The sequence below is a fragment of the Engystomops pustulosus genome, chromosome 3 (genome assembly GCF_040894005.1).
Source record: "Engystomops pustulosus chromosome 3, aEngPut4.maternal, whole genome shotgun sequence".
Taxonomy (NCBI): domain Eukaryota; kingdom Metazoa; phylum Chordata; class Amphibia; order Anura; family Leptodactylidae; genus Engystomops; species Engystomops pustulosus.
In genome coordinates, this window is record NC_092413.1 from 155,370,791 (window position 1) to 155,394,665 (window position 23,875).

The 23,875-nt window shown below is 37.9% G+C and overlaps 1 protein-coding gene across 26 annotated transcripts in view; it reads left to right on the top strand.

The window, feature by feature from the left end:
* DLG1 (discs large MAGUK scaffold protein 1) overlaps nucleotides 1-23,875 on the top strand; it is a 127,281-nt gene that overhangs the window by 90,221 nt on the left and 13,185 nt on the right. For 11 of the 26 annotated variants that reach the window (XM_072142657.1, XM_072142665.1, XM_072142660.1 and 8 more), the window contains 8 exons: nucleotides 4,456-4,600; nucleotides 6,784-6,907; nucleotides 7,385-7,541; nucleotides 8,299-8,401; nucleotides 9,185-9,299; nucleotides 15,365-15,541; nucleotides 16,411-16,480; nucleotides 22,588-22,687. In XM_072142657.1, the coding sequence (XP_071998758.1) occupies nucleotides 4,456-4,600; nucleotides 6,784-6,907; nucleotides 7,385-7,541; nucleotides 8,299-8,401; nucleotides 9,185-9,299; nucleotides 15,365-15,541; nucleotides 16,411-16,480; nucleotides 22,588-22,687 (991 nt within the window). Of the gene's footprint in view, nucleotides 1-4,455; nucleotides 4,601-6,783; nucleotides 6,908-7,384; nucleotides 7,542-8,298; nucleotides 8,402-9,184; nucleotides 9,300-15,364; nucleotides 15,542-16,410; nucleotides 16,481-22,587; nucleotides 22,688-23,142; nucleotides 23,177-23,875 lie in introns of all 26 variants that reach the window. The other 15 variants (XM_072142662.1, XM_072142666.1, XM_072142667.1 and 12 more) reach the window with 2 other exon arrangements.

Here is a 23,875-nt window from a genome sequence, read left to right on the forward strand (position 1 = left end):
TAAAATAATTGTTTATGGCAATTTTTTTTTTTTTCACTTCCCTCCTGCCAAGTGACAAAAAGCTAAATACCAATGTAAATATTCCACAAAAGAGTAGCTAAGGGAAATCTACCATAAAAATAAAAAGCATGATAAACCAGTGACCCTCATTGATCCAGGTACCATTGCTGTGGTAATCTTCTTATATTTGTTATCCACGGCCTCCTTTCTTTAAAATCAAGTTTTAAGATTATGCTAATAATCTTTGTTTGTAAATGTTTATGCAACTCACCTGGAGTGAGTCTAATGATATTAATGAAGTCCTGCATTATTAATTTTTACTTGCACTGCCCACCGCCTTGTTCCTGTTTACAAGTCTCACTGCTGGGACATACTGCTGTATGGAACAAGTACCTCGGGACTGTCTGCCAATATTCAAATATAGAATTATACAGCTCTGTTTACTTATCACTAGGGTTTAAAAAAAATTCTGTATCGTATGTTTTACACAATGCCTTGCTGGAATGTTGAGATGTGATCAGATACATACATGGGGTAGATGTTATTATTACTGGGTAAAGGACTTTAGATGAAATTACCCTGGTCACATGACATAAAGTGCTGACTAGTGAGGAAGCATAAGGCATGGGGAGGAGTAGATGGGAGGAGCAGGATAACTAAGTTGATTTTATAAGGATGTGGTTAAAACTATTTTTAGCTTAAAGAAGGGTGACATTTAGTTCTTAGGGCTCTATTTGAACTTGTCACTAGCTGTATTTTTGAAAAATGTGGTGACAAGTTCCCTTTAGGTTCGCTATCCTGTGGATAGGGGATAGCTAGCAGAGCACTGGTCTCAGCAATTTTCAGCAGTAACGTAAAGTTAAATCCACAATGCTGGACCTGCCGTTCCACCCATCAGTTAGGATTGGACCCCTGCTCTCTGTATCGCTGAAGATCCCATTTCATTTTTGTGGGGTTTTTTGTTTTTGCAAACTATGCTGAAAAAGCTATTCTTGTTTTTTAGACGTTTGTCTTGGAATAAAGGATTATCGAATTCCATTTTAACTTTTATGTTTTTGAAAATCAGAAAATTAGCACTGTTTACCATTAAGGTCATTGCAGCATAGGCATTTTTCTGTGCCAAGAATGCAGCACATATAAGTTTGTAGTTCATAAACCACTTCACTGCCTCCTGAATAATTTATGTTTGTTTAATGAGGGCATCATGTTGTCAACCGAAAACGGTTTTGCCTTTGGCATAAAAATCTAAAACTGGATTCTAGGTGCAGATAATTGTGTGGATTTGGTGTTTTATATTATTATGCTTAAGAGACAATTATTATTCTCATTTTCTGAGTATTCCATTTTGGTACAAGTGTAACTGACTCTTAGAACAAATACATATTTTTTTACTTTTCAAAAGTTTCACTACATTTGTGCCATTAAGAACATTTTTTTGCAAAAAAAATATTTTATTATTGCGGCAATTCCATAACATTTCATTAACCCCTTAACGCTCTGCTCCGTAGCGCCACCATCTTTAGTCCGATCGTCGCTCCCCCGAACGTCATCGGCTTACAGCACGATCTAACAGTGCTGATGTCAGCCTATGCAGAATGCATAGGCTGACTTTGTAATATGCTGCAATACATTAGTATTGCAGTATATTACAATGAACAAGTGATCAAATGATCACTTGTTCATGTCCCCACCCTGGGGCAAAATAACAGTTAAAAAAAAAGTGCAATTAAAAAAAAATATTAAAAAAAGAATAAAAGTCCCTTGAAGTCCCATCCCATGCAATAATCCAATAAAACATAAAAAAGTGAAAATCGCCAAAATAACCACAACATATTGGGCATCACAACGTCCGTTACAACCCATACAATAAAATAAAATTGTCACTGAACCCGTACGGTGACCGGCGTAAGAAAAAAAACACACAAAAAACTTGCAAAAATTATGAAATTTTCACATCTGACCTCATAAAAAGTAATCATAAAGTAACATTTACCCCGACATGATACCAAGAAAAAGTACAGCTTGTCCTGCAAAAAATAAGCTATAAACCAGTTCTGTAAACAAAAAAAATATAAATGTTCTGCCCATTGTTACATGGCGATACAAAAAGGAGCAAATTTCTGACAAAATGAGTTCTAAATTCTGCAAAACAAGTTAACCATAAAAAAGCCATATAAATGGGGTATCGCCGTAATCGTGATGACCCATAGAATAACGATAACACATACATTTTTATGGTATGGTGAACGTCCGGCGAAAAAAAATGCTAAAAACCATAAACAAGACTTAATGATTTTTTTACCACCACCAAGAAAGAGTTAATAAAATCTGATTATTAGCTATTGAGCCCCCCTGTAAATGATGTACCTGAAAAGTTGATCTCATCCACAAGAAAACAAAAAATAAGCATTTTATAGCCTGTAAAATGTGACATTGCAGATCTGCTCTGAATGGCGCAGCTTCCCTTCTATGCCCGGCCGTGCGCCCATACAGCAGTCACCACCAGATATGGGGCATCCTCATGCTCGGGAGAAATTGGGTATCAAACTTTGTGAGGATTTTGTCATTTAATACTTTGTAACGGTTTAATTTTTGGCCAAAATTAATATAGTGTCTAAAAAAATTACAGCTTGTAAATTACACCTCCATATTGTTTTAACCCCTGTGAAGCCTCTAAGGGGTTAACACACTTCTTAAAGTTGATTTTTTTTTTTTTACACATTGAGGGGTGTAGTTTCTAAAATGGCATGATATATGGGGTTTTACTGCTGTTTAGGGCTCTCAAAGTCAGTTAAAGCTGAGCAGGTGCCTCCTAAATAAGGGTTTTGGCGATTTTCATAAAAATTAGAAAAATTGCACCCAAAATTCTGAACCTCCTAACAACCTAGAAAAGAGAGAGGATGCATAAATCACTATGCCGATATAAAGCAGACATTCTGGAAATGTTAGTTATAAAGTTACAAAAGATATCATCAAAATTCTTCTATTACTTTGTTTTACCGTCACACATTGTACAACAATCTCAAAATCCCCTGGTTAAGTTAAAGCGCCACGAAGTTATAACCTCCTATAATGACACAGGGCAAATTTTAAAAATCAGGCCTGGTCCTAAAGGTCTAAAATGGCATAGACACAAAGGGGTTAAGTGACGATATCTATGGAAAAGCTTTACAATTTTGACTTAGATTTTTTCATGACATGTGAGACTTGGTAGGATAGTTTTATTACTATCTTTATTATTACTTTATTTTTTTTTTCTTTATAAAATTAGGCAATAAATGAGTACAATTGTGACAAAATAAGCTTTTTTGTCACTTTTTCTATTATTTTAATACTTCTATTAAAGTTTTTTTTAATAAGTAATGAATAAACGTTTACCAAAATATGTATTAAAAAATGTACAGCATCATTCTATCACCATTTCCTCAAGTTCAGATACAGATGCAGAGGGTGCATGTACTCCTACAATTCTTCATACTGTAAGCTAATTCTTTTCTGCAGCTTCTTCTACATTCTGCCTTCAGATGACCGACTGGGGGGTGGGGGGACATTTCAAACGCCTATATCTCCTGAACCCTGGCACCTGGGAACGCATTCTGGTGTCCTCTCCCCTTTTTAATATGATACATGAATTGTGCATGGATGCTTCACAGGACTGGAGATATCCACTCTTAGTTTCAATCAGAACTCTGAGAAATAAAAGTTGAAGTAAAAAACTTAGATTTAGATTTTTGTATACAACTTTTTAAGAGTGGATATAGCTGGTTCTGTGAAGTTGGCCACTGTCATGACCATTTATAAAAGTTCTTTCTGCAAATAGGATGTCTATAGTCATATTACGTATGTTTATTGGCTTCTGCTCATTGAGAATAGGCTTCATAACTGACATATATTTACATGGAGCAGTCGGGAAGAAGATGAAAGTTGAGTGCTCACTTCGACCAGAAGCAACTCTATGCACTTCACTTTTCTTTGTGATGCAATGGCTGTGAGATTTCCTTTAAATAGCAGTGTAGTCAAGGGAATTCCTTGTTGTACATGGAGTCATGTATCAGGAGGATAGCTACTAGATTGCAGAAAGCTTCTCTGTACAACTCTATTGTCCCAACAGAGCCAAGTTCAAGGTCAGGTGAAGAAAAGAAACAAAAGTGGCAAACGGTTGTGCTGTCTCATTTTCACTTTTATTGTTGGTTGAAGTATATAAGGATATTATGTCATTGTTACTGCTGTTATGTGAAGAGTTACTTTATGAGGCTATATGTTGTTTCTGATCTGCCACCACTTGTATAGTTGTGTTCCTTGGAATACAACTGTTTTTACTGTGAGCTATTTTTAGGATTGTGGGGGACGTTACTGATCTACTGATAATGCCATTGTTGCAGTTGTCATTACTTTATAAAATGGGGATTGCACATTCACATTCTGTTGCATCAGTAACATTTTCTTTCTTTTCAGGTGAATTCTGTTTGCTTAGAAGAAGTTTCTCATGAAGAAGCTGTGACTGCTTTAAAAAATACTTCAGATTTTGTGTATCTGAAAGTAGCAAAACCTACCACCATGTTTATGAATGACAACTACGCTCCTCCAGATATCACAAATTGTAAGTGAGACAAATGTTTCAATTCATTTGTCAACTCAAACGGGTGGTCTATTTTCAGCAAATTTTCCCCCAGCAGATTAAAGTAAATTGCAAATGAACTGCAAGAATATGCCAAAAAAAAAACTTGGCATAGACATTTCGAGTATCATCGCACAATTCCCACTATTCCTGATCTATCAAATTATAAAAGGGATTTTTCCTGGTAATGAACCCCTTTACAGGAAAAAAAAAATCCAAATTGCCATTTTTTTTTTGCCTTTTTTTTTTTGCCATTTCAACCCACATTAAAAAATGTTTTCATACAAGTATCTTCACAGCTGAATCCTATTGACTCAATCAAGCCTCAAGACTGTATTGCAGGCACCTGACTAAGGGCATGCGATTTTTCTTTTGCCCGAAACGCAACAGCTATTTGGTAGGGATTGTCGTGTTACTGCATTTTAATATGTTTCATTAAAAGAAAAATGTAAGTTTTTACGGAGCAGAGACTCGAAATCTTTTCAAGTCTTCTACACATAAAAAAATTATTAAAAAGTTATTAAAGGTGGTATTCTGAATGACAAAATGTCACTATTCGAGGCTACCTGGAATCCTTGGATCCAATATGGCAACAGGCCTTGAACGGACATGAGGCCTTGAGATGGTGGTATGCCGCACCAGGTCCCTGTGGAGTTACCCATTTCCCCTGTGAAGCCCGACTTTCCTTTCTTTCTCTTTTCCTATCTTGACGCTTTCTGACTCTTGTCTTTCCTTACCCTTATGTGTGTATAAGCTTTAGAGCATTATCACAGCTAGTTGAGACTTCTGCTAGACGGATTCAGGTATGTGAAAAGAGTTTGAGTTTGGAGTTGGAGAGATCGGATAGAGAGGCAGATGCGATGCCATATTTGGGCTCAACTGGCCCGAATGTTGTGGGTGGTTAGGGAATGTGGACCAGACATTAGTTTTATTATTGTGTTTTTCCCTTTTTATATGTATTATACATATTTCTACATAATCACTTGTGTTCTATGGCTACATGCTGGGGATTTATTATCTCTGGAATATTTGTTATGCATCTTAACTATGATAACTTAACTCTATGATAACTATATATAACTTAACTCTTTTTATTGTTAAGGTTTGTAACAAACACTTTTGAAAGATAAAAAGTGACTGAAGATATGCAAAATGAAAAATGGGTTACAGTATATACTCGAGTATAAGCCAAGTTTTTCAGCCCAAAAAATGCGCTGAAAACCCAAACTCTACTTATACTGGAGTCAAGTCCTCTAATATCCATTGATGCTCCGGTATCTGCTCCATGTCCCTGTGCAGTCCCTCGCAGGCACCATGACGTGGCTGACGTCATGCCGGAGCCTCGATGGATATAAAAGAACCTGCCAGAGGGGGCCTACGCAGGGGCCCCAGGCTATATACTGGGGGGGGGGGGGGTTCGTAGGGGCTGCAGCCTATATACTGGGCTTACACTTGAGTCAATAGGTTTTCCCAGTTTTTGTGTTTAAAATTTGGGATCTCTGCTTATACTCGAGTATATACGGTAATCTTGGTTGCACATACACTTTGTCAAATGTGCCTATATGATCTTGTTGGATTCCCTTTTCAAATCCTTATACATTGAAGCAGATCTTTGAGATTTACATGCTGACTTGGGTAAAAACTTATTACAACTGCTGGTTTATTATTCTTATTAGCTAAAACCACACAAACAATTTCTTAGAGACGCTAAAAGCCTCTGGAAGTGCCTTTTAAGAGTGCTTATGACAAAACTGACCAACTAATCGAACTTGTTACCAATGTGAGCACAACAGCAATTGTCACACATAGTGCCATGATTCTGGTGTGCTTTTAGGAATAGTTAATAGGTAAACAGGATCTATTAACATAAAAGAGGGATTAGAGCTAGTAAGAGCGAGGAATAAGCTAGAAACATTATTTCATACCTTACCAATGGCCCCAAAGCCATTTTAAATCTAGACTTTATATTTTTTTTGCAGATCTATAGAATTGTGAACATGCAATAAAATTAATACAACACATTAAAATGAAAGATCTTAAGATCTGCTTTTGATAGATCGAAACTGTTGTGCGTGAGCCTCCTAGATTTGTTGTCCTCATGCTTCTTTACTGATAAGGTAGCTTTGTGTAGTATTCCAAAATAACATACTTAATTCTATTTGCAGCATATTCTCAGCAAACAGATAATCATATCAGTTCACCTGGATTTCTCGGGCACCCATTACCACCATCCCCTAGCCGATATTCTCCTGTCCCGAAAGGAATGCTCGGAGATGATGATTTAACGCGGTAAATATATATGTGTGTGTGTGTTGTGTTACTTTTCTTTTTTTTTTTTTTTTCTTAATTTTATTTTCCAAAAAATATTCGGCCTTTATTATTGTATTTTTACATCGCGCTCTGAGAGCACAAACTTATACATCAAATCATACACATTGCCGTACCCTGCAAACTCTGTGAGCTCCATAAAGATGAACGGGGTAGCCTGGAAATGCGTGTCCTGCTGCTCTGTTAATCTTGGGGAGCGACAGGGGGTCCAACTAGGGTACATCGGAACCCCCGTTCTCATGAACTGAGGACCCCCACCGATCAGCAAGTTAGGCCCTATCCTGTGGATAAGGCCTTACGTGTTTAGTGGGAAATCCCCTTTAAGACAAAGGCATTTTTTTTGCACGAATATCCACTTCTAGCCAAGATTAAGCTATACTTTTCAGCTGTCTGTAATCTCCGCTTTTGCCTGATGTATGTTAATGCTTTTTATTCTAGGGAACCACGGAAAATAATTTTATTTCGGGGAGCCACAGGACTAGGTTTCAACATTGTTGGTGGAGAAGATGGCGAAGGAATCTTTATCTCCTTTATCCTTGCAGGGGGGCCTGCTGATTTAAGTGGAGAGCTTAGGAAAGGGGATCGCATTATATCGGTATGTATTTATTAATTGAATACGTGCTGCCATATACCAGGGGTACATCTAATGAACTGCTTCATTGTGTTTCCAAATCAAATTTTAGTGTCCACGTTTGAGGTAACCTAGGTGTAGCAGAGATGAGTCAATCCAATGTGACTTTATATGTATATTCTATTATTTATTGTGAAACTGTAAGGTTGGTTGACTATTGGGAGACTGTTTCTTTAAATCCCTTTCACGCATCAGTTGATAATCAGAAATGTGGCAGATTGATTTTGTTAGAGCTATAAACATGGTGGTATAAGGGACTGGAGTATGGATTTAATATTGCCCTAGGACAGGAGATGGCAAGTGTGACACTCCGGAATAGAAATGAAATCAACAAATCAGCTAATGTAATGGGACGCGTTGTGTGCTTCGTTTTATCCTTATATTTAAGGTGTTATAGATGAATATCTTCCGAACACATGGTACCGGGTGCAAGATCACTGCACCTCCTGACAGCATCTGAGATTGTTATATGATGGTATTAGTATGAAATATTGGCATAAAACTTCCATCATATGTAAAGGAAGGGCAATGACATGTGTGCAGAAGTTACTATTTTATAACATGATCTTAATGTAATTTCTTCATTCCTGATATGTGATAAAGTCATCCATTGTGGTCTTGTAGCACTGTGAATCTCAACAATTCAGTAGACATGTACTTTACAATTGTAGATTTGTATATGACTTATGTCCTAGCATCTCCTTGTATTTTTATCTCCTAGGTCAATGGTGTTGATCTTAGAGCAGCCACTCATGAACAGGCTGCAGCAGCTCTGAAAAATGCTGGCCAAACCGTGACTATTGTTGCACAATACTGTCCTGAAGGTACATGGCTTATTTTCTTAGTTATTTTGAAAGGGGGGAATTGCTAAATAAAATTAAAACGTGTCAGCTGGGTCTTCTTACTCTAGGGCAGTGGTGGCGAACCTATGGCACACGTACCAGAGAGGGCCCGCCGAGCCCTCTCTTTGGGCACGCGGACCATCTCCCCTGCTGTCTATATATAAATCATTAGAACTCCCGGCAGGCAGGAAAAGCTGCCGATCGCCGAGAGCTCCAGTGATCTCTTTCACTGAAGGCTGCGTCTGACCTGCTCTGTGCTCATTAGTGCTGCCTAGAGACACAGCAGCAGGTCAGTGCCCGCCCCTCCACTCCCTCCCCCTTCAGCCCGGGAACAGGAGGAGAGTGAGAGGGAACTGCCGAAGCACACAGCATCAGCGCACAGTGAGTACAGAAGTGCAGCAGGAGGGAGGAGCTGCTCTGTGTGCATTACACAGGCAGCAGGAAAGCAGCTATGGGACACTGAACAACTGTAGGTGCTCATTGTTTAGTGTCCCAAACTGCCCTGTATGACACATGTATACTGCCCCTGATCCAATTCTCCTGTCACTGTGCCATGCTGCCAGTGCCCCTGGGGTGCGCTATACTGCCCTCACTGACAGCATGGCACAGGTGAAAAAATGGGCCGTGTCAGGAAGCTGAAAAGTGTTAAGGGATTAAACATCATCCCAAAAGATCTTCCTGTGGTTAAAAGCATATTTCTGGTCTTTTGCAAACAATAATAATTCTATGTATTTTCTATTATTCTATTTGTTTCCTTCTGTATAGAGTATAGTCGTTTTGAAGCAAAAATTCATGATCTGAGGGAGCAGATGATGAACAGCAGCGTCAGCTCAGGGTCGGGCTCTCTTCGAACAAGTCAAAAACGATCATTATATGTCAGGTAGGTGTCTGAAAAAGAAAATCCATTGAATTTAAATCTTAATGCATCACTCAGTGTGAGCCCTGGAACATTAACATCAAAATCAAGCTTCAGTTACAATGTATGTAACCGTTCTAATGTTAAAAAAAAAAAACCCACATACAATAACCTTAAGTGGTTAGGGTAGACTACCTTCCAGAATTAAAATAAAAACCTTTTTAAGAAAAAGGCAGAATTTCGCAATTTGAATTTACAAAAATGTCATAATTTTATTGACACACTTAAAAATGTACAAGGGAACAGACATTTACAGAAATACCAGCCTGTGCTGGAGGGACAACACAAATATCTGAGGAACGTGGGTATGACCAGAATAGTACACAAGCATTTATATTATTACTGGCTAATAGCCAGAGGGTAAATGGAGGCTCGCAAATGCTATACAACACAATGCATATAGGGGGATGCGTCTTTCAAATTAACATTTGATTAGGTCCAAGTAATGCTGCTCTGCATATTGAACAGCATGAGCCCTATGTGTGTTGTAAACTTATTAAACTATACATACAGAATGATGGTAATAATTGTAATATGTATACACTGAGTATATTGAATAATTGCCTAGCATCAAAAAATCCCTACGTCCTCCCAGATGACTAACACCCCTTCACTACCTGAATGCTGACTATTTTTGCATTTTTCAATTAACCAGAGATTTTGCTATACTCTGCAGGAGCACTCATACAGGAGCATACTCCGGCAGAGTATAGCAAAATACTGCTCTGAATGATAGTATGCTCTGAACGATAGTACAGGCAGTCCCCGGGTTACGTACAAGATAGGGTCTGGAGGATTGTTCTTAAGTTGAATTTGTATGTAAGTCGAAACTGTATATTTTATAATGGAAGTTCTAGACAATTTTTTTTCTTTTGCCCCAGTGACAATTGGAGTTTCAAAATTTTTGGTGTAATTTGACCAAGAATTATCAATAAAGCTTCATTACAGACACCTTACAGCTGATTATTGCAGTCTGGGACTATAGTAAAGCATCCAGAGAGCTTCACCAGAGGTCACAGTGGGCAGAGGGGTCCGTCTGTAACTATGGGTTGTCTGTAAGTCGGGTGTCCTTAAGTAGGGGACCGCCTGTATGTTGTATGTGTGTATATAACATACATATCTACCTTCAACACATGACAATAAATATTGCCAAATATTTTGTATGTGTTCTCCACATATCAGCACATTAAATCAGAGTATTCCACACTTCTCTTTATATCCACATTATTCTCTGCTATGTCAGTCATTGACTGACAGGGATATTTGGAAATGTCTGATATTTGCTGGAACCCAAGATTTTTAATCCGGGTAATACTGGAGAACTTCACCGCCAGGCCTCTCATTAACCACATACACTTAAAGGCTCCCCAAGGTATAATTGGCAGGGGCTTAGCCCTAGGCTCTAAGCTGAGCATAAGGATTGTAGTGGGTTCAGTAGGTATATCCCTGGGACTTGACATTGTTCTAACTCGGGGTCTGCATTAAAGGAGGTGTTTGTCTAAAATTATCCTTAGAATATTATAATTCTACTGCATAGCGTGTCTGTTCTCTAGTCTCTGTGACTTATAAATCGCTGTTCTATTTCTATTATCCAAATGCCATCTCGGATCTACTGCTTCTAGCGGTTGACAATGCCGCTGGCAATGTAAATACTGTTTCAAAGTATTTGTCCTTGACAAGTTTTGTGGGATATGTGTTTGTGAGTTTGACCACAGGGAAGAATACTATAGCATGTTAATAGCTTCATGGAAGTAAATGATGTTGAAAACATTTTTTACATTGAAATATACTCTGCTACCAGCAACAAAATCTGTTATTGTCTGCTGGACAGTTCTCATATCACTTATTTGTAGCTCTTTTAGAAGGCTATATTTTATATCAGAGGGATGAGGGGTGTTAAACTTTCAGAAAAATGAACAGCACAGAATTATCAACCACTGACATACCATATGCAAACCCACAAATCCTTAAATGGGTAGTACCATTTCAGCAAACAAATGTTATTGTTTTTTTTAAATGAAAAGTTATACAATTTTCTAATATACTTTCTTTACCAATTTCTCGCGGTTGTCAAGATCTCTGCTTGCTGTCATTCATGGTCACACAGGTGCACAGATGGTTTTAACATACGGCTCTGATAACTCTCTGATACTAATGAGCTGTGCACCTGTGTGACCATGGTCAGATTTCTGTCCACTGGAAGTAAACAATGAAGCTTTCGATAGCAGGACAGCAAGCTGAGGACTAGAAAACTGTGAGGAATTGCTACAGAAAGTATTTTTGAAAAACATTTTTTTTCATCATGCAAACAATCATTTCCTCAAATAATCGCTTGTTCATGTCCCACCCTGGGACAAAATAGAACAGTCTTGTTACAAAAGTTTATTAATACAAAATGAGTTCTATATGCTGCAAAACAAGTTAACCATAAAAAGGCTTTATAAATGGGGTATCACCGTCATTGTGATGACCTATAGAATAAAGATAAAACGTCATTTTCATGGTATATTTTAACCACCTCGAGAAAGCGTTAATAAAATCTCGTTATTGGCTATTGAACACCCCTAAATTGTAGTACCTGAAAAGTTGATCTAATCTGCGAAAATAATAATCCTGCATATGTCCAAATTACAAAAAAATAAAAATTTTATAGCCTGCAAGATGTGACAATGCAAAAGTGGCGCTCCTTCCCTTCTATGCCCGGCCGTGTGCCCATACAGCAGTTGACCTCCACATATGGGGGATCCTCATATTTGGGAGAAATTGAGTATCAAACTCTGTGGAGTTTTTCGTCATTTAATACATTGTGACGCTTTAATGTTTGGCCAAAATGAATCTATTGTCTAATCTAGGCCTCTCAACTTCACTTAGAGCTGAGCAGGTGCCTCTAAATATGGGTTTTCGCAATTTTTCATAAAATTTGCACGCAAAATTCTGAACCTCCTAAAAACTTTGAAAAGTGAGATGATGCATAAAAAGCCATGCCAATATAAAGCAGACACTTGCGAAATTTTATAGTTTCTCGGGTGCTACAACTATCTGCTTGAAAAGCAAATAATTTTAAAACTTTGAAAATGAATAATTGTTAAACATTTTTTCCAAAGTTCCATTTTTTCATAACTAAACACAAAAGATACCATGAAAATCTTTCTATTAATTTGAAGTGCAATGTGTGAAGAGAAAACAATATCGAAAGTGTTATAAATGTATAACCACCTATACCAGTGGTGGCTAACCTGTGGCACTCAGAGCCCTTTCTATGGGTACTCAGGCCATCACCAGAGATTATCATTGTAGCTCCTGCTCCGGTCCCAGACAATTCTTTCTGTTTATGGGACCTTGGAGGGAAGCTACAATGATCATCCAAATTTCTTCTATTTTCTGCTTTATTGGTGTCCTCAGGGGGCTGGTATCAATGAAAGCTGTCACAGAGAAGGGAGTATAAATCACAAATTAAGTTTCTGTGTTGGCACTTTGCAATAAATAAGTGGGTCTTGGTTGTAGTTTGGGCACTCTGTTTCTAAAAGGTTCGCCATCACTGACCTATAGTGAAACAGGGTAGATTTTAAAAAATCTGGCTTGGTCCTAAAGCCTTAAAATGGCTTAGTCACTAAGGGGTTAATGTATCAGTATCCAAAATGTGTCGTCTGACTTTCAGTTTTTTTATTGGAGCCATGTGATATATTCTCATCACTCTGTGGCAGAGGTGGGATGATATTAACAGTAAACCTTGAATGTCCAAGATCTCAGAAACCCTTTATTTTAATGCTTATTTTCCCTATCGTCCAAAAAAGTATGTAAATGTTTCACTACTTTTAATAACCTTAATGAAATGAAAGTAAAAGAAAGGAGTACAGTATAAACTTTTTTTTTATTGTAGCCTCAACAAAAACTTTTCTGCTGTACTTTTGTAATGATTATACCGCAAAGTTGCAAGTGATGAGACTTGGCTCTATAAAACCATGACTTGCAAGTACTCTATTGTCTGGATGAAGAAATGTGGAGTTTCTGCTTAGGCCAATTATCTACTTAAGAACCACAGAGTTTATTGCAGCAATCTGACGCATAAGCAGATAGTCTATATTAAAATTTTGTGTCTTTGTTTTAAGTTAAATTAACGTGATGTAGTAACACATTATAAAGTTATATATTAGACTTATTGATTGATAGTGAGTAGTTATTTGTAGCTTACAAAATAATAGCAGTAGGGAGAACTCATTCCTAAGCAGTAGCACCTATATAAACTAAATTAGCTAGTATTTAGGGTAAATGTTCACTAACTTTTCATCAAACTCTGCGTAAATTCTCGAATACTTTAGAACACTGACTTATAGATGACCCCTAGTTACAAACGGACCTCTGGATTTTGGCAATTTACTGTACTTTAACCCTAGGCTACAATAAACAGCTATAACAGTTAAAAAAGGTATCTGCAATTAAGATTTATTGTTTCTCCTGGTTCTGAGGACAACCCAACATTTTTTTTAAATCCAATTGTCACAGAGACCAAAAACAAATTTGACTGGGTTTACAATTATAAAATGTACAGTTTTGAATAACATACAAATTCGACTTAAAGAAAAACCTCAGAGCCTATATTGTATGTAGAAGAACGATATTCAGTTTACCCTTACTCGCAAAAAAGAATGGAAAAAAACGGCGCAAGGAGGATACAGGTTAAAAAGATCCAAAAAAAAATAACCAGTAAATGTTAGTACAAAATTGATTAATCCTCCGCCTCTACGTTCATCCACTCCACATTTAGGAAAAAAAGATGCAGTACCTTTCCAACCAGAGATTAAAATTGTTTTAATGGTAATACTCACAAGAGTAAAGATTAAAAAGACCTTATGGATAAAACAACACGCTCGGTATACCGCCCGACCGAGCGTGTTGTTTTATCCATAAGGTCTTTTTAATCTTTACTCTTGTGAGTATTACCATTAAAACAATTTTAACGGTCAAAAAAGTACTGCACCATCGTTTTTTTCCTTTCTCTTCCCAAATCGAATAGTAATTAGAAGAAGGAACGAAGAAAGTGGAACGAGTAGTGGAGGAACAAGTTCCCGGGTGGGAACAATTAGGAGTAGCACTGAAGCTAGCAAGAAGACATAATCTCACTGAAGTGTTAGATTAATCCATAAAAGAAGGTAGCACTCCCAATAAAATGGAAAAAGTGAGGTATTTATTTCACCTAATGTGCAAAGTTTCAGCTTCCGCTTATATATAGAAGTTCTATGCAGGGAGCGTGGGATACAAATTTTATTCCCGCTACTGCAAGTGCGTGGCACAATTCCCTCGCACTAACTGTGTATAGTATATCAACTATCAAGAAAGGATAAGCAGGCAGCCAGCAGCCTGTTACGCAGATTATAGCAGTAAGGCTATATTCACACGTGCGTATGGGGGGGGGGGGCGTATATACGGCCGATATACGTCCTACATTCATTGCTATGGACTCACGGTGCCCAGCCGGAGTGGTACTGTGCAGCACATGTGCGGTACGGCGGTCAACGGCAGTGTGAATGTAGCCTAAGTGCTGCTGGAGCAGGGGGATGGTGAGACAGTGTAACAGTCTGTAACGCCATAAAACATAGGGGATAGGGTAGCCCCTCAGGCTCCATAGCATGGTGCTGTCCATTTTATTGCATTATTATATCAATCAACAAGTCTTTTCCATTAAAAAGTAGAGCATGTCTTAGTCTGATTTGTTTTTATACGGCAATCAGATGGCATCCATTCCGTTAGAAAATGCATGGTTGCTTGGAAACACTCTTGTAATTCTTCCGTATTATTAATGGACAGGGTAAAACAAATGCTAGATGAATGCAACATGTCCATTGAAAGCGGACAACTGATGATTATTTTCTCTAAAAGTATACATTACACAGTTTCTTATTTTTGCTTCTAGTGTTTGAAAATGTATATTCAAGGTATGTGGAAAGATGCATTGGACATGTGAATGGCTGGCTATTGTACAATGTGAACTTACATTTCTTACATTACATACATTTCTTGTTATCATTTAGAGCACTTTTTGATTATGACAAGACTAAAGACAGTGGCCTCCCCAGCCAAGGCCTTAATTTTAAGTTTGGTGATATACTGCACGTTGTTAACGCCTCCGATGATGAATGGTGGCAAGCACGGCAAGTCACTGCAGACGGGGAAAGTGAAGAGATTGGCGTCATTCCAAGCAAGCGCAGGTATAGTAAACCTTACTCTTCTAAGGAAGAATACACTAGATACAAAACTAACAACACTAACAATTATTCCTACATTTGATGCTGATCCTGCCAGTATATGTAATAGTCAGTGCCCATCTTTCCGTTTAACATCAGATAATGTAAGAATTGAGAAAAGTAAAGAACAGCTTTGGGTACTAGATAACAATAAAGAAAAATAGTTTGGGAAGGCTAGTTTTGTAATTGCATAAGAGGGCAATAGGGCAATATACTGTGATTTAATCTGTATGTTTTAATAAGCACTAATGAGAAAAAAAACCTAGGATGCAATAAAGTATAACTTTTATTTGAAATACTTTTTAACGTTGGGGTGTATGGTGTATGTCTGTGCAGGCTAAAAATGGGTTTTTCCATAATGCTCACAGACTCTTTAGCCTCGGCCTCTCTGCAGTGATTTATAGCTGTATTCTAACATTTTCTTTCTCTCTGCCTTTAGATTTGTGCCCTTTGGGCTTACAGAACACCTAATGGCTCTTTACTCGTCAGGTCTCTTTATCCACCTGAAAGTGAGAGATATAAGTAGGGAAAGATACGTTTTTGGTTAGTAAAGTCGGTGCTAAGGCAGAATGGGTTGAAATGGGGTTATAACCCTTACGACAGCAGTCCATATTCAGCGTGTTCAGCCGCACACTATACAGGATGAGAGTATGAGCTCTCCTAACAGTCAGTTCTTTATCTTGGATAGTGAGAAAATTACTTTGAAGTAACCCATGATGAAAACTTATACTCTACAGCTCCAGGAAATATCAGCTAAACTAACATTCATTGTTATGCAGACTCTTTGTCATTTTTAATACAGAATGCAATTATTTATTTTGAATGTCATTTAGGGTTGAGAAGAAAGAACGAGCAAGGTTAAAGACTGTGAAGTTTAATTCAAAAGCCAGAGGAGACAAGGCGGTAAGTAGTATACATGTTTGGTTTTGGCTGCTTCTTATATGTGGTGACATTTGGTGTTCTTGTGTTTGTGATCAAACTATTGAAATGTTCAACATATAGAAAAATTTATTTTTGTTAAAAAAAAAAAAAAATATTGCATGGTTGATTATTTTTTTTTTCTACACTTTGGTCACATTGTGATTAGCAGTTTTACTGTGACTCGAGTCTCTAATCTTTATCCTTATCCAATTGTTGGCACAGACTCTTAAGCAGGGAATATTTAAAGCTCATTATGGAAGCATGAGTGTGAATTGCAGGTACATGCTGCTAATTTTCACCTCATGACACACATTTGTATTACATATTTTATGTAAAGAAGCAGTTTTTTGTAACGTGCAAATAACTGACTATACATATTCAATATTTTTTATATATTGTAGCCATGATGTCTTTTGCCATGAACACATTTCGCTACTTTTATAAAGGTTCTCTAAAATTGTATAGCACAAAGTTAATATAGCAGAACTGTTAAAAAATGTACTCTTTATTTTCACTTAAGAGACTGTTGTAAATGAAATAACTATGATATCACATGCAATATTTTTAAGCTGCAGTAAACACCTACAGCGGCACCATTAAAAGATTTTCCAAGTTTACAATATGAATGGCTCATTCTCGGGATGGGCCATCAACTTCATATTGATGGGTTCTTAGTCTTTGCACCCTTATTGATCATCTGATTGAAGAGGTGTGATGCTCCAGTCAGTTCTATGGCTTTTTATTGTATACATGACTCTGTGCTGCAGTATGGCATACTTTAGTGCTTCTAGGTATAAGGATTGCAGACGTCCAGACCTGTGTAAACAATGAAAAGGCTACAATGCCCATGGCAGAGCTGAGCATTGCACATCCGCCAATCTGATTTTATAGCCTGTCCTGAGATAAGACCATCAAGATTGTAAACCCAGAAACACTTCATGGTACCTGTAGTAATCAATAGGTTGTGTCTTTTCCTTTATGTAAGGGGGCCCTTCTGCTAAAAAAGGTAAACTTCACTTCCGTGGAATTCTCTCTCGGGCTCTAAGATATTTTGATTTCTTTTCCATCTTAAGGCTGGGGCTACACACCAGGAGTGTATAAGTTTAAATGTTTATAGGTTTTTAGTTCAAATATAAGGAAAAAGTAAATGTCAGTTTTAGATTCTGTTACCCAGAGCTTGATTATTTCCCCCAAAGACTATATACAGCTTGAGTTGCTCAACAACAGGGCACATGTATCTAGTATTTGGCTTTGCTTTTTTTTCTTTCATTTGTGACCATTTTTGGCACATGTGCACTTGTGCAACTTTGGACCCAAGACAATTTGTTTTAAATTTTGCAATTGGTGAGTTATCACCAGATTTTAAAAAATAGCTAATTTTGGCACAAATACATACCCACCCTTGCCAGGTTTAGGTGAAAAATTCACAAATCCATTTTTTTTTTGAGATTCAAAAAAAATTCATTTAAGACCTAAACTTTGCAAACAACAAATGTTTTAAAAAGGAAAAAAACACATTGAACCAGCAAAAAATAATGAAAAGTCAGACGCTCAAAGCAACACAAGATAAACGTGCCCCAATCTTTTAGAATTTTATATTGGGCTATAACAAAATATCCAAGATAATATTTAAATCAAAGAGAAAGTAAATATGGAAATCATGGTGACTGTGTAGACCCAGCCTCACAAGATACACTTAAGTATTCAGCATACATCTGTTGATACTGACATTTTGAGGGCGTTTCTTCCATTGAAGTGAATGGTGCCCTACACTTTGTAATGCTTTGGTGCAGATGGTATGTGGTGTGCTTAAAAGTAACAAAAGGTAAACAGTTTACTTGTGGTGGTGTTCTGATGCATGTCTGTGTATATTAACAGAAAACCACCGTCACGGGCCTACCTAATAAGGTAGATCCGATGGTAGGTTGCTCTTCTAATCCTCGCCCCATAGTTATTTTAACAATATTTTAACAACATTGCTTATAATGAATTTAATGGTCATTGTTTCTACTGCAGCTGCACACGCTCTTCTGTGAAGCCGCCAACCACCCTCCTCTGCACATGTGCGGCTCCCCATAGATAGTATGCAGAGCGCACAAGTATAGCAGCGCGGCCTCGGCACATGTGCAAATCTCCAGCTTCGCAGATGAGTGCACTGAAGTCAAGCCGGTGGGCAGCATTGTCACTGGGGCGTGGAGTAACCTTTTACTCCTGATGCATGGCGCGGATACTCCACGCCCCAGTAGCCTCCGGCACTAATTTGCATAAATCAAAGTTAATAATTTTCATAGCTTATACAGAATTTAAAGGTTCAACTAAATAACAATGAGGTTGAGGATTAGAGCAGAAACTTACCATCGGTTCTACCTTATTAGGCAGATCCGTGATGATGGGTTTCCTTTAAGAACAGTCTTCCAGTGTTAGATCTTTAAGTTATATGTAGTGTCCTAAAACTGGCTTACAAGCATGCTATAAGGTTGACTGACTGAAACTTTTAACTACATTTACTAAATAATGTCCTTGTTCTTTGAATGTATAACTGTTGTACACGGACTGTGTACTAACACTGCACCCAAAAATGCATGAAATGAGTTGAAAAATACGCTTGCCATTGATGGACAACTGCTTTTTCTTTAGAAAACACCTTGCACTAGTTTTCAGCATCTTTTCCTCTCTTTCTAGCTTTTGTTCTCAACATTACCTGTAATTGTAAATATGCAAATTGATACATCTTACACCTCTTCATCTTAATTGAACATTAATAAAATAATGTAAATGATTAAATGCCTCCTCAAGGGCATTTTTGGAGAGAGAATAGATTGTACCTCCTCCGAACATGAAATAAAGAGGATTTACTCTTGCAGCATTTTAGTTGCTTTACTATATTAGGATATAATTGTGCCTGGCCAATAACATGCCATTGATTAAGTGTGTGACAATATAACAGAATTTAAATAGTGTAGATTATAGCAACCATTCAGTATGGTTATTCATAGATAAGGAGAGGATTGTGTGGTGGTTTTCTTCACTATATTGAGGAGCTGTGTTCAGGGGGAAATAGGGGCCGGGTCTTACTACTTGGAGACTTTGAGAGAAGTTCAAGAGGACACCATGCAGTAATAATAATGATCTTTTTTTTTTATAGCGCAATCAAATTCCGTAGCGCTTTACAAATCAGTAGTGTCGTTGTTGTCTCGCCATCACAGGCATTGGCTTCTCTGCATATCACAGATTGTGGGTGTTAACCTACATAGGCAAATAGAGGCCTCTGCTCAACCTAGCTTATCCGTGCGGGGAACAAGAGTTGCTATGGGGCACCTACGTTAACCATCTGGATCAAAGGGGGGGGGATTAACACTTTCTTAGTAGAAAAGGCAAAAATCCATCATATCCAACCTATTAATCTTAGTGTTTGTCCAGACGAGAAAAATAAAATCTTACAGTGTAATTGGGCTTGTTTTTAATCCATTGGTCACATAGGGGTTAGAAATGCAACTTGTACAAAACCAGGCAAGACGGCATCCAGGGGACATATTTCCTGTCATCCAGGGGACATATTCCATGTCATGTTTGTCACCGCTTTTTTTTCTCTGGGACTAGAATTCTGTGCCAAATGCGGTTTCCGATCGCTAATACTGCATCCTACTGCCATATAAGGTGGATTCCCATTTTGTAATAATTAAATTTTCTATGCAAAACAATATCAATAAGCTACACATTAGTTGTCATTTTAAGACCTTGTAGGCATGAATTTTATAGGATAAAATACAAAAGTAGATGAAAATAAATGACATTAGTCCGCTTAGGTTTGCACATAGCATTACTTGCCATGGTGTGAAGCATTTGGTTGCAATAGAAAAAACAAGTAGTTATAAACATATTATATATTTATACCTCTAACTCTTACCACTGATGGAATTAAAATACATTCTTGCTTGTGCTGCTTTCTTTCCTCTCTCATGTGATTTCTTACTACTTTTCTCTCTGGACACGATGGTGTAACATATGGTGGACTAACTTAAGGCTCCTGTAACTGCCCATTTACTCCCTGCCTTTTTGTTTTGTCTTATTTTCCATTTTTTTTCTGTTGATGGACGGACCATATCAATATACGTGTAGTTTAAAAATTGATAGGGTCAGTGCAATGGAACAATTGTGTTGACTCTTCAGCTTTTTTTTTTTGGCTGATCTATTACCGTAACCGGTGATGGTGGAAATTTTTAAAAAAAACCTATGGCCAGACAGCCTGGAAAACCGTGTATCTTCATGTACTGGAATATCTGTCCAGTGACCTGCAACACCCGTTATGTAACTTCAAATTATGTAACCTTGTTATTATGTAACATTCCAGTTTACTCCTCCTCATTCCCATTTACAACCTGGTATCCTGTAGTATTTGCTATAGTTCATGCAAACCCTGTTATACAGGGCAATGTAAACTAACTTTACAAAGGTTAATAAAAAACGTAATTATTAAGTGGCGTCACTTACTTTGATGACCAGCTTTTAAGAACTACATTTGAAGGGCCAATTGCATGGGCCAGTGATGGTCTTATAAGGGGAGATTTATCAATGCTTCTGCACCAGTTTTTTTGTGTTGAAGCACTGATGTACTGTATTTTTGGCACTATAAGACCCCAGATTTAGGCTTCGAAAAAAGGAAAAACACACACACACTGACTGGGCTATAAGGAACACACTAAGAAGTACTACACGCATGAATACACACACAGCTCTATTATACACGTATAAGGAACACTCTGGGAACTACTCTACACATGAATACATACACAGCTCTACTATACACATATAAGGAACACACAGGGAACTACTCTACATATAAATACACACACAGGTCTGCTATACACATATAAGGAACACTCTGGAAACTATTCTACACATAAATACAATCACAGCACTGCTATACATATATAAGGAACACAGTGGGAACTACTCTACACATAAATACATACACAGCCCTGCTATACACATATAAGGAATACACAGGGAACTACTCTACACATAAATACATACACATCTCTGCTATACACATATAAGGAACACACAGGGAACTACTCTGCACATAAATACATACACATCTCTGCTATACACATATAAGGAACACTGGGAAGTACTACACACACACACACACACAGAACCCTTTCCCCCTCCCCTCCTCTTCTTCTTACCCTGTCCCAGCGAAATCCATCCCCATTCTCGGCAGCATCAGTCACATGATTCTGACATCACCGCAGGTCCTGTACCTGTGGGCAGAGGGAGAGAGCAGTGCGGAGGCTCCTCTCTGGGAGATTGGAGGAAGCGCTATTTCAGGGCATCATCCACTCTCCAATACAAGGGCCAAGATGGGTCTGGTAGTGCTGGATCCTCCTGAATTTCGGTCTATAAGACCCAGGCACTTTTTAGCAAGATTTTTAGTCCAAAAAATACGGTAGTCAAATTTTCCTGTGCAGTACAAGAAATTACGCCGCCTTCACGCCATATGGGCATGGAGATGTGCAGCCGCTGGTGGAGTTGGTCAGCACAGGGTTTGCCTGCCCCTTGTCTGTGCAATTTTCAAATATCTGGAACATTCACCAGTGAATGTTTGTTGAATTTTACTTAAGGGTCGGACCTGGGGTAGTTTTGGCTGCAAGTGGGCATGACTTTATCATATGTCAGTGCACAATAAATCCCCCATAGTGTCTGTTCCCAATCATGAAAATCATCAGCTGATGAGCAACAAGCTCTCATTTATCAGCTCTTCACATGGAGTGTGATATGCTTATAACCCTCCCTGTTGGCACTCATTACAGGCAATTATATTAGTGTCTTATGTAAGGAAGTATATTTTTATTTTATGTTGAGACCTTTGTAATACAAATCTCTCAGAATTACAGACTCCCCTTGATATACAAACCATACCGGTACCTACGATTACATGTTGTTCCTTGCATTACTCGTTGCAGACCCTTGAATTTTTAAGCTACATGCTACAGAAACATTGGTCAGCATCCACAAATCTGCTATGGTGGGGCAATTGTACACATGGACATTAGACATCCTTTGTTTTGCCCCCTCCTTTTCTTCAGCAGTCATTCAATGACAAGCGTAAAAAGAACCTCTTTTCCCGAAAATTTCCATTCTACAAGAACAAGGACCAGAGTGAGATGGAAACCAGTGATATTGACCGTAAGTATGTAATAAAATGAGTCAAACTTTAGTAAGGTTTGCTAGCCTGTAATAGGGTGTTACAACTGAGGCATTTTCAAGAGCAGTACTTGGTTTCCAATCTCTGTAAACAATTGCGTTAATGTTGCAGTGCATGCTGGGAATATGTGGTGGATGATGCTTCTAATCGCATAAAGTATTTAGTTTGCTGACTCTTTAGCGTATGCACTGTATTTTATAAGGTAACAATGAGATCATAAGAAATAGCCAATAACAATTTTTCTATGTTCATGTATCCGTAGGAGGAATATTTAAAAAATGTTACCAAAAAATTGGAAAGAATATTTAATTAGTGTTCTTACCTTTTCCTGAACTTGGAAATGCCTTTTTCATGTAGCGCCATTTGTGTATATATTACTGACAAGTCTTTTCTCTGTGATTATTTCTCTGTTTTTGTTTGCTCTCTGGGACTACAGGATGTCCCTGACGACATGGGATCAAAAGGCCTGAGTAAGTGACAGACAAATCACCACCCAAATTATCCTATAACCTAATCACATGGCTCTCTTGCAAAGGCTCCAATCGCTCCTTTTCAAAGAGAGTAAAATAATTTTCAGAGTGGTCTCTCATTTTCTCATAGTTCACCTAAATACTTTGAAAATGTTTTTGAATAAGGAATTTTTGAAAAGTTTGATAATAACTACACCCTACCACTCCATGTTATGAAGAAAGATCCTCTATTAGTCGGAGCAGAGAGGCTTGTATAATAATGAAGTACCCTCAGAGCAGATTAATTTTATTGGAATGCTATAATAATAGATGTAACTTTTAGAAGCTGGATGCGTAGACATGACCTGGTTGCCTTCAGATAGACTGGACTTCATAAGACAAGTGTTTAAATTAACGACTTGTGATGTATTAGCATGCCATACGGTACTATGGAGAGGATATACCCACTGGTAAAACCTGTGTTGGTTGCTGGCACTGATCTCGGTTGTTAACTCTTTAACTGCCACCCACGACGAATGGGTGCTGCCATGTAGGCTTTGATGAGATTACATGGAGTGACATGACAGCAACAGATGGAATCTTTATAAGTATCATCGCTGCAGATCTGTAACACACGGTGACACACTTTTACAGATCTATAACAAACTCTCCATACCAAGCAATTAGACTCCCTAGGGTTCAAGTACCCTTAGGGGTCTA